The following is a 12,220-nucleotide window of genomic DNA, read 5'->3' as shown; positions in this document are numbered from 1 at the left end:
CCCTTTCGAAGTTGGTTAAGGTTAGAGTTAGAGCGTGACGGCAAGTTCTTTCGACGGTTAAGCTTAGGCACTCTTTCGAAGTTGGTTAAGGTTAGAGTTTGTAGCCAGGTAGTTTGCAGGCTGTTCGACGTGGAAATGGGCAAAGACACAGCTCGTCACGCGATTGGGCGAACATGTCAGTGGCCAATCAGAGAGCGTCAGTCAGTGGCCAATCAGCGAGCGTCTGCCAGAAATGCGGCTACAAAAAATAATAACGCGTCTTCCCCTGCTCTGTCTCCCATTCCTCCTCTCTCTCTCTCTACTCGACTGCCCGGTAGTAAAAACCCAATAAAAATCTACAAAAACATAACTTGTCCGAAAGGACAGGTAACATTTTAAATAAAGGTTTGTAATGAAATCGAATTAGAAGAAAGCAACAAAACCAGACTGAAGCTGTTTTATTACGATAAGTCAGGGCTCATTGCGATGCTTCCCGACAGGACGTCACTCAGACCCGATATTAGAGAAGGTTTGAATTGACCTCATCTCAAACCCGCCCTCTTTCCTCGATCCTCCAATCGCAACCCTCGCTTCCCACTCGGAACTCCTCCTCCTCAGCGATAGCACATCTCGGACACCTCCATGGCCAGCTCCAGGAGATCCGCCGTGTCTTGACAGGAACCGTAGCAGCCGCTACAGTCCAGCCTCATGTTGCCGCAGCAGTCTCCCGCCGGCTGCTCCGTCTCGCTGGACGCCAGGGCGTATCTGAAGGAGGGGCAGCAGCGGCTCACCTATGGAAAGCAAAAAGGGCCACACATGACAGTGTTCATTCGACGCATGGCGCCATTCATTCGACGCCGATTCGACGCATAACGCCGATCATTTAACGGCGATAATTGTACAAATGGGTAGGGAATTGAGGCGTAAATGTGGCCCTTTTGGTTTTCCATACTCACTGCTATAGGGCTGACGCGGTCTGTTACAATAGGGATTATTGTTTAGGCTTGTTGCCACACGGGGGTATGTGTGGTGCACCAGGTTATGAGGCTGTACCTTGGCAGGCTACACGCTGAATAAATCCATACCCAGTTGGGTAGAAATAATGAATGAATGAAAAAGTTTATTTTTGAACATGTATTCTCCATATTCCTCCAAACAATCACGGTATATAGCTCCGTCAAACAGAACAATCATAACAACAACAAATAAAAAAAATGTAAAAACAATTAAAAAAACAAAAAAAAAGGAATTATAAACGAAAAGTCAAGAGCAGTGTATTTAGTTAGCAGACATGCCCAAAAAAGGAGTAGAGGGAAGCTAAGCACATACTAAAACATGGTGACAGCGGTAGTGAACCTAGCCTGCGAAGTATCGTGAGCAGCAACAGTTCCGCGGAAAGGAAGAGATTGTTACCATACTAGCATACACGCTAGCTATTACGTTTCCCATGACATGGAAGGATTAAGACCACCACAAACATTGTGCCTGGACTCAAGTAATCTTTCACGGACATGGAAGACATGGAGGGACGAGTTTGTGCTCTATGTGGATTTATCAGTTGGCGGTGAGTGGTGACGATGAAAAGAAAAAAGTGTGACTTTTCTGCTGTCTGGCGGGCGAGAGTGGCTACGCTGATGGGTGATACCTGGAAGTTAGCTGACATTCTCGAACGGTTTGATGAACACTGCAACCTCGCCATTAATGAGACTGTGGAACATTATCGTTTCTTTACAAGGTACCAAGGTGCCAGTGAAAATATAGACAGCTATGTCACAGAACTTAAATTGTTGGCGAAGACATGCAATTTTGGAACGTTAAGTTAACGTTAAGAGACACTCATTATTTAACTTCCATCGGACGACACGGCGGCGGTTATATGTTTAGGCCTCTACGTTTCTATATGTTTAATATGCTATGCAATGTTGTGAGCGTGTTCAAATGCAATATGTTGCTGCTGTATAAATAAACCCTTTGATTGAGCAAACTAATGCATTTGTTATTGTTTGTTAAATTTGGTATTTTTTGTTAACGTTATCAATGATCAGTCAGGAAAGTGCTTGTTTTTATAAAAAATTAAGTGTGGTAAGGGAAAAATCAATACCGCGGCAGCCCTACTCACCGCCCTCTCGCAGGTGTCCGGCAGCATGACAACCAGGTCGTGGAAGCGACAGTACAGGCAGGCCAGCAGCACGGCTGCACAGTCATCTGGAAACAGAGGAAACCAACAGGATGTCTTGAAGCGGTGGTGGAAGAAGTACACAGTTCCTTTACTTAAGTAAAAGTAGAACTACTCAGATAAATGAGTACTCTGGTCAAAGTAAAAGTCCTCCATTCAAATTCTACTTAAGTAAAAGTAGATAAGTATTTGCTATTGAATGTATCTAAAGTAAAAGTACACATTCTACATGATGTTTATATATCCATTTACCTCTATCGGTTATGTTAAAGTGGTATGTGGTCCAGTTATGCTGCTCTGATTACCTCCTCTTGAAGTTGACATGATTCGAATGTAAAAGTATATAATCTTCATAATTAAAAAAAAATAATAATAATATATTTGTATATATATATATATATTTATAATATATATATGTTTTCTATGCAAAATAATTTTCTTCAAAGTAACTAGTAACTGATGGGTTCATATAAATGTAGTGGAGTAAAAAGTAAAATATTTCCCTTGAAATGTAGTGGAGTAAAACTATAAAGTTCCCTGACATTTTTATATTAGCTTGAAAGTACAGTACTTGAATAAAAATACTTAGTTACTTTCCACCACTGCGTCTAAGGTTGAAAAACATCTGTACTTAATGGAACACACACCGACATGATGGGGAATGCGCTTACCGTCTTCTCCACAGTCAGACAAGAAGATAAGTTACCAATTTCCTCTCTGTGTTCAGTAGAAAGTTATCCAGCTGCAAACTCGCCTACAGTAGCTGTTGGCCAAAAACACCTCTCCCAGAGTTTAAAGCTAGGCTAGCTGATCCGTATCCACTTCCATTCATTTGTGCTAAGCTAGGCTAGCTTGCAACCAAATAGCTTTCTATACTGAACACAGAGAGGAAACTGGTATCTATATTCGTCTCTGACTCTGGAGAAGACTGAGCACATTTCCAATAATGTCGGCATGTTCCTTTAACTTCCGACGATAAACCAACTAAATGAGTATATATACTAAACATTAGTACTAAACATTAGTATACTTGTTATGGATATTTCTGTTTCAATTTACGTAACTTATGTAATCAAATGATCGCACCTGAACTATACTGTATATCTAAATGGTAAATGGTGCATTTCTATAGCGCTTTTATCCAAAGCGCTTTACAATTTTGTTCCTCACATTTTACCCATTCACTCACACATTCACACACCGACGGCAGAGGCGACCATGCAAGGTGCCAACCTGCACATCGGGAGCAGTTAGGGGTTAAGTGTCTTGCTCAAGGACACTTCGACACGCTGCCCGGGGGAGGAACGGGAATCGAACTGGGAACCTCCGGATTACCAGACGACTGCTCTACCTCCTGAACCACTGTATCTAAACTGTACCTATGGTGAAGGTAGATAATACCTCCAGAATCGGGCTGATGAGAATCACGGGAGGAGAAGCGACCGCTGCCGTTGGTGTAGATGTTGTCAGAACACAGGGAGAAACTGGAGCCGCCCCACTCACTGGCTCCCAGAGGATCCTGGGAGCTGACGTCTGTGTCCAGCTTGTCTGTGTCCTGCTCTACGATGATACTCAGTCTGCGCACTCCCCTGGTCACTGGCTTGACCATCGTCACCCTAGATGGCTGATCTCCTTTAAAATGGACAAGTCAGATTCAGGTTATTTTATCGTCCAAGCTTTTTCAAATGTAGCCTACATACATTCAGAAAAACACGAGATGCTTGATCCTCAACCGTAGTAGATTTGCAAACAATACACAACGATCTATACAACTACAAACTATACAATACAAGGTATATGTTTTTTACAAGGTAAAGAACAGTGGATACATAAATAAATATATATTTCTACAGTGTAAGTAGCAGCAATGTGTGTGTAATATGTGTGCTTGTGTGGTGTGTAAGTCACTCAAAGTGCTTTTGTGTGTCTGCTGCTCATGTGATACATTAGACTAGAGTCACAGTACTTTACAGTAAATACAGAGGTGATACAAGAAGAAAACGTAAAAGTACTTCTCGGGAAAAGGGGGAAAAGGTTCACAGACTAAAATAAACTTGGATCAAGGAAACTTCAGCCAGCAAGACCATAGATAGATTTGAGTATTCAGATTCAGATTCAGATTCCTTTATTGTCATTTATTTCAGTACTTTACAGCAAGAACAGTGAAATTCTATTTATCTGGTCCTCGACCATAGCAGCTTCTATCTTAATAATAAGATAGATTCTTAATAATAAAATACAATACATTTTGCATAAAATAAAATAAGATGACTAAAATAAAGATTACTATATACATTTCTAAAAGTCTGCATGCAGTGCAGATAAAATAAGATAAAAATACAATAAATTTAGCATAGAATAAAATAAGATGACTAAAATAAAGATGACTATATACAGTTCTAAAAGTGTGTATCAGGATGTAGATATTATACTATATACATTTTAACCCTTGAGTCAACCTTGTCGCAGTTCTGATCAAAAAGCCCTTTTTTTATGTGTTTGTGGATAGCGTTGGCTAGATTTTATGTATATGCCAAAAAAGTAGCTCAGTATCACATCTTGGACTCATATTACAATAATCCATTTTTGTTTTTTAAAAACATTCACTATTAAGCGTGTGAACAACAAGTGTCACACCTTTCACCCTAGTCGCAGAACTGGACAGGTTAGGGTTAGGGGGTTAGGGTTAGAGTTAGGGTTAGGGTAACCCTAACCCTAACCCCCTAACATTAACCCTAACCCCCTAACATTAACCCCAACCCCAACCCTAACCCTAATTTAAGAAATGGTTAAAATCCTGAAAATGAATAAATATTCGATATGTATGGTGAGGACTGAAGTTAATAATGATATTCATGAAAGAAAATAGCAACAATACATGGAAAAGATATGTTTTTATGAGATCGCAGTTTCGGTGACTATAGACAGGTAGTGGGTTTTTTAAAGGTTGACTCGAGGGTTAAATAACAAAGATGGCTATGTACAGTTCCAAAATAAATAATGAGTAATGTGCAAGTTAAATAAGTAAAGTGCATGTTATGAATACAAACTTCAGGCAACAATTGTGCACAGCTCTCTTCAGCTTGCATTGGTGTCAAATTTGGTTCATAATGGACTGGTAAATGGACTGTATTTATATAGCGCTTTTATAGACCTTTACACATTATGTCTCACATTCACCCATTCACTCACACATTCACACACCGATGGCGGAGGCAACCATGCAAGGTGCCAACCTGCTCATCGGGAGAAGGACACTTCGACATGCCAGAAGAAGCTGGATTCAAACCGGGAACCTTTCCGAACATTCCGAATAACCCTCCTGAGATACTGTTGCCCCTACATCATCCTTCATCGTCCTTCGAATGAGACGCTAAACCGAGGTCCTGAGACTGAATCTCGATCGGAGAACCGATTGTGTAGTAATACTGTGCATGATCATTACACTAGGTTCCAGTATAGTGGGCAGCTTGAATTACCAGGTCCAAAAACCAAAGTTTAAGGAGATCTTTTATTTTCAGAGCATTAACTCTTTGGAATAACCTGCCTCAAAACTTCTGCTGCATTTACAGTATTCACTTTTAAAAATAATCTTAAATTGTATTTAACACTGTAAAGTATTTTGTTTTCTGTTTCTTTGCTTGCATGTAATTTTAGCCATCTTAATTGTTAGTTTCATTATGCATTGTGTGTTGAGTACTGACTTTTAATAATTTTGTTTTGCAATAATAATTGTTTTTGTATGTTTCTTTTGTGTGGATCAGGGGCGTTTTTAGGGTTAGAAAACATTGGGGGCTTCAGCCCAGGGGGGTGGAGGGGTGCCCCCCCCCCCTCTTTTTTTTTGTGTGTGTTTTGTTGTGATTCTCCATGTTGAAATGTTGACTGATTTGGTTATATGGAGAGAAAATTTATATTTTTGTCAGTCTGCATCATTGATTTGGGTATATGGAGAGAATTCTTTTTCATCAGTCTGCATCATTGATTTGGGTATATGTAGATAAATAAATTATATTTTCATCAGTCTACAGCATTGGTCTTGTGTAGTGTTTGGTGAATTTATTGTATATTTGCACATTCTCTGTGTACTTCACTTACAGTACTCTAATCACTGAGAAGTAGAATTGCTAAATGTGTTTTAGGTTAAGCACAGCAGTGTGTAACTGGTTCAAACAGAATTAAGTCATATGATGTAGTTTTTATAAATTAGTGTATAGTTTGTGTTTAATTTAGCAAAGGATCTGAGGTGTTCTGATAATTGTGTGTGTGGTTGTGCTAATTGTGTATAGTGTTTTGAAACACCGGGCCCTGTTTTCAAAACCGTGCTTAAGCAATAGAAAAAATTGAGGAACATACTACCAGCCAAAGGAGGAAGCAGAAAATGATGCACGAGTATGTAGTTGAGTCATCTTGTGGCACAAGCTCAGACCTCATGGAGATCAGCTGAGACAGAGACTGTTCTATCCAGTCCTCGACAGAATACTGCAAGAGCTTGAGAGCAGGTTCTCATGAGTTGGAGAACAACGTATGAGAGGCATACAGGCATGTTATCCAGCCTCAGACCAGTTTCTCTCAGTGGAATTGCTGCAACCCCTCGCCACACATTACAATATCCAACTACTGCCAGAGGAGATCACAGTTGCAAAGTGTTTCCTGGCCAGGACAGGCAGAGATGCAGTCCCTACTATCCAAAGTGTCTTTTCCCTCCTGGATGATAATAATAATAATAATAATGCATTTGATTTATAATGCGCCTTTCAAGACACTAAAAAAAGAAATCCACAAATCGGTGAATGAAAAAATTATATAGGATCAAATGAAAACTACTACTTGCTAAAAATCAATGTTTAAAAGTACTAAAAACCAAAGAAAAATACCAAACACTAACAAACATTCAGCACAGACAATGGGGATGCTGCCATCAAAAAAAAAAAAAAAAAATGTAATTTCTTTTTTTTTAGATCCGGGGCTAGGAGAAAAACATCCGGGGCTAAAGCACAGGGAGCCCAGTCTGGAGACAAACTAGTGACATCATCATACCCTCCCAGGAAGAACTTTAATTATTCAACACACCATTATAGGGTCAGGCAGGGGGTGAAATGTTTAAGTCATTGATGGAGGGAAAACACATAAATCCATCCAGCGAAGATGATTGATATTTAGCTTTTATTTCAGATTACAGGAAAGTGTACACTGTATGGAATTGTCACTCTTGGCTGCTGGCTTGCTGGAACCATCCTCACGTATATGTTCATATTCATATATACTCCAACAGACGACCATTGAACTCTAAAGATAGTCATTACTCACTTAATATAATCTGTTGATAAGGAATATGTTTTACATGTTTACTGCCCTGTAGAAGCTAACTGCAGTAACTACACAAAAAGTGAAACTGAGAAAAATGCAATTATTAAATTGACTATCGAGTGATTTTGTAGACTTTATACCACTTTGCTCTAAAACAGAGAAAGATTGAACTCTGAAACTTTGTCACAAGATAAAACAGATATTGAGAAATTAAATTTCACTTATAACAAAGAATGTTTACAAGAAATGTAGTTACAGCGGTTAGCTTCTGCAGGGCAGTATAGCTCTGAGCTAGAAAACAAACAAACAAACAAAAACAAAACAACAACATTGAAACTACAGTAGTCTGATTGGAATTGCCTACCGTCCACAACAGGTAGCACCTCCTTGTCGAGGTTGCAACAGTCTGGTTCATTTGCAGGTGTCCCTGGAGGAGTTGTCATCTCGTGGAGAGGAGAATGAATGGGGTATAAATTAAACTGAATATAGTAAATACAACACAGTGCTTGCATGATAGATTTATAAAAACCTAAGCTTTACCAAAGGATTATTTCATGCAATAACATCAAAACCAGACAAGCACAGCAACTCTTGTGAAATTGCCACCCTTTTCAGACAGGAATGAAGAGAAATATAGGTTTAGCAGTGGAAATGCCAAGTGCTACAACAAGCTTGATTCATGATTCATGATTGAGCTGATAGGGCTGGACCTCTGGACTTGAACTGTGCTGCACTGTATCCATGTCCCCCACCACTGCACTTTACTTTACTGTCTTATTGTTGTCTCACTGTTCTGTCCTGTTTTGCACTTAATTATTTATCATTATTATTATTATTATTATTATGTTGTTCCTATTTGTGAAAAATCAATCATGCACTGAAATGTCAAATCACGTTCCATTTGTACCTGTACAATATGGTGAATAAAGATATCTGAATCTGAATCTGAATCTGAGCAAGCAGAGATGTGCACCTACCGTCGTTTACTTGACCATAGCAGAGCAACACAATAAGTTGGATGAAAGCTGCAACCTGCTAAATCAATGTATCTTCACTGAATGCCCAACACACACAGAGTGGAAACTGTAGCCTCTGCAAATGGCTCTGACTCTGTGCGCTCATCTCATCTCCACGCGCTCACACCCACACCCACGTGTGCACTCCATAGCGATCAATACTGGCTCCTCGGTGCGGCACAGCTCTGTGAGAGCATCATGTACAGTAGCATGTATGATAAGGTCCACTTAATTATGGTGAGAGAAAAGCGTCCATTCGTTTTAGTACCAGACTGAATAACTGGTTGATATAAAATGTAATAATAATAATAATAATAATAATAATAATAATAAACTTTATTTGTATAGCACCTTTCATACAGAAACTGCAGCTCAAAGTGCTTCACAACAGAAAAAAGACAGGCATAAAATTAGCACATAAAGTGCAGACATATAAAATCACAGTTTTTCACATCAGGATCTAACATCCCAACAGGCCACCTTGTTTATGGTTTGATTCAGTTTTAAATAGACAATAATAAAAAGAGTAAGATAAAATAGACAGAGTAAAATAGTGCAATAGTGCAGTGCAATACAATTGTAGCATAGAATAGATTAAAAAGATATATGTATTTTACAGTGCAATAAAATAGTTCTGGATTACTGTTCAACAGTTCAAAGTCGTCTTTACCTTTACCGTCTTTACCTACCTTTAATTAATGTAGATAATGTATGAAAAAGCTACATTTGATATTATACTGTATTGTATTGTGAATTGATTAGGAGCATGTCTTGAGGTTTTTAATTTGTCTGTATGCCATGTGAATGTCTGAGTGTATAATGTAAGTCTGTACCTGTATTGTATGTGTTATGGACCCCAGGAAGAATAGGGGGATGGGGATCCAAATAAACGTAAACTTAAACCAGACAGTTGGATTTGGAGATTATTGACTGACGAGCATTGCATAGTGTGATCATTGCTAGTTAGTTTAGTTTGATAGTAGTACAAGGGTGTCGTGAACTATTTCTGATAGCACATCTGTAGGCCAGACTGGTTTATTTGTGGAGATGTTCAAGATTCAAGATTCAAGACATTTATTCGTCACATACATACACCAGACATGTAGTGAAATGAAGGTGGCCATGCCCGCCTTGTGCAAAAATAGAATAGTAAAATAGAATAGATAATAAAATAGACATGCTAAACGTAATAAGAATAAAATACAATACAATGCTAAGCTTTAAGAATAAGGTAATGAGTACTATATACAATAATATACAGTTATGTTTTTGTGATGTGGATGAGGACATACCACTGTTACTTGGCCTGCTCCATACCCTCCCTCCATTAAGCACTCATTACCACTGACCTAGAGAAGTGGGGCCATTACCACCTCATAAACCACAGCAAGTCATAACTCAAACCCAAAAGAATGATTAATGCCTCCGGTAGATCTACTGTGGCTGTACTGGGGCTAAGACCCCAGACTGGCCTTTTTACAACCACACACAATTCAATCAAAACTGTTTCCATGTTAATACTCTCAAGTATGTATTAATGAAAACAAGCATCTTCAATGAAGAAATAATGTCTCTTCAAGAAAGAAATAATACTTTATAAGGTATTTCAGTACTGACTGAGGAAGGTGGAGGAAATGCCTAACTGATGGGCTCCCGTTGCTGTGTGTGTGTGTGTGGTTTGTGGGTAGATATGTTGCTATAATTTTAATGTTGTCATTATCCTTGTTTTGTCTTATTTATTTGTTTGGTTTTGTTTTGTAAAACGGTCGTGAAAAACAATAATAATAAAAAATGCCTCTATAATGCAAAGATAAATCAATGTTGAATTGGGAAAGTATGGTTATTATATTGTGGCAAGTGTGCACATTAGGGTATGGGGAAGAATTCTAAACACTCAATTAAAACTCACTCAAAGCTCACAGGGTGGAGTGGTGTCACTGGCTGCGGTCAGGCTGTTCAGTTGCAGTGACGACAACACCCCCAAACAAACAGGTGAGTGAAACAAAATAAAGAAAGCCAGCTCCATTAACTTCAAGCTACTAAACATGTTGGGATTCTTTAACTACCTAGACAGTCTTTAAAATACGACTCTCACAACCAGGCTTAGAACCAAAGGCACACCACCTTATAGTATTTTAAGTAAAGCTAGCATGCTTGCTAGCCAGTTCACCCTGCCTTTAAAAGGGAAGGGGAGGGGCTTCAACAAACAAATAACTCAAATGTACCAAACAGACAACACCAGCTCACACAACCTGATAGATGTATTTGGTTTGTACAAAATAATGTACTGAATAGACACACCTGCTCACACAACCCAGTTGACACTACAGCCCCACCAAAGAATGATTGAAACATTGTCACACAGCCACCAGGGAAAAAAACACAGGGTTAGGGTTAACCAGTGGTGGAAGAAGAACACAGTTCCTTTACTTAAGTAAAAGTAGAAATACCCAGATAAAATAGTACTCCAGTAAAGGTAAAAGTCCTCTATTCAAATTCTACTCAAGTAAAAGTAGAGACGTATTTACTATTGAATGTACTTAAGTATCTAAAGTAAAATAACACATTTTACATGACGTTTGTGTATTCCAGTGCTTGGGAGCATTCAACCCTCAAACAATTGACCTCTAAAGGTTAAAGTGGTATGTGGTCCAGTTATGCTGCCCTGATTTCAATGGCAAATTAGGTGAAGAAAAAGTGGATGGTTGTGTCGGACCATTTGGTCTGGGTATAAGAAACGACAGAATTATATTATTATGACATAATAATACCGTCATATTAAATGCATGCGTGAAGCAGAAGACGATTTATTGCAAGCGGCAACAACAAGCATACATCACCAGCCTACCCCACCTGTTGCGCCCCCGTACCAGAACGCTACGACGGACGGGGACGTCTCTAAATGTCGTGCCTTTATTTTTCAATGTTCACTATTCGGACAACAGCTGCACACTTCCAAAGTGATTATACATCTAAAATCGCTTACCTGCTCAAGGATCCTGCGTTAGAATGGGCGACAGGCAGCTCTCCACTTCAGTCAGTCCTTTATCCATTTTGTCCAGTCTTCTGCCTTGAAGGTGAATTTCTCTGGCGGGGGGAACTTGAAACTGACTCATACTTTCGCTTTCACGCCGTTAGCGCTAGCTACCCTGCTGTCTCTAAACTCAAACTCAAACTAGTACTAACGTTACTGTAGCAGCCTACTCTAAAGTCTATACCAACGGATTTCCAGTTCCACGTTGACGCTTCCAGGCCGCGTCTATTCGAATCCCAACCGGTTCATGCGTCGGCTACACGCTGTTAATAACACTGCATTGTCGAGACAGCGCCCCTATGACGATCTGGCAATGAAGTAGGGTAAATCTGCAGTGCCGCTTCGCTCTTTGACATTGAGTAGCCTCGGTTACAATGGAATAAATGCCAAAACAACCTTGCAGTTTCAGTTACACTCCCATCCAGCAGGGGGTGCTGCAGCCCCTGCCGCACCCCCCCTTCCCGCGTCCCTGAATATGATAAACCACAGATACAAGAAAGGAATAACAAACTCTAAGGCACGACCATCTGCAGACTGTGTATCAGATCATTTTCCAGTAGTGATGAAAAGTATCTCCCATCCTTCACATATCCATGAGAGGGGGGGTGAGATCTGCCACAATGTGTAGAGATGAAAAAGACAAGTATTACAAAGAAAAATGCAACGAAATTGAAGATCTAGACAAGAAGCACAACCCTCTCATGTACA

The 12,220-nt window shown here is 39.5% G+C and overlaps 1 protein-coding gene across 1 annotated transcript; it reads right to left on the bottom strand.

Moving 5' to 3' along the window:
* Positions 1 to 526: 526 nt before the first annotated feature.
* Positions 527 to 3,764, bottom strand: LOC311244172 (myoD family inhibitor domain-containing protein 2-like; the record flags this gene model as incomplete). Its single annotated transcript, XM_084333579.1, has 3 exons — positions 527 to 770; positions 2,099 to 2,184; positions 3,557 to 3,764. The coding sequence occupies 3 exons, from the start codon at positions 3,762 to 3,764 to the stop codon at positions 594 to 596; spliced, it is 471 nt and encodes a 156-aa protein (XP_084189705.1). The 3' UTR covers positions 527 to 593.
* Positions 3,765 to 12,220: the final 8,456 nt, after the last annotated feature.

Source organism: Notolepis coatsorum (assembly GCF_963971535.1).
Source record: "Notolepis coatsorum genome assembly, chromosome: 17".
NCBI classification, from domain to species: domain Eukaryota; kingdom Metazoa; phylum Chordata; class Actinopteri; order Aulopiformes; family Paralepididae; genus Notolepis; species Notolepis coatsorum.
This window is presented reverse-complemented; position numbering and strand designations above follow the sequence as displayed.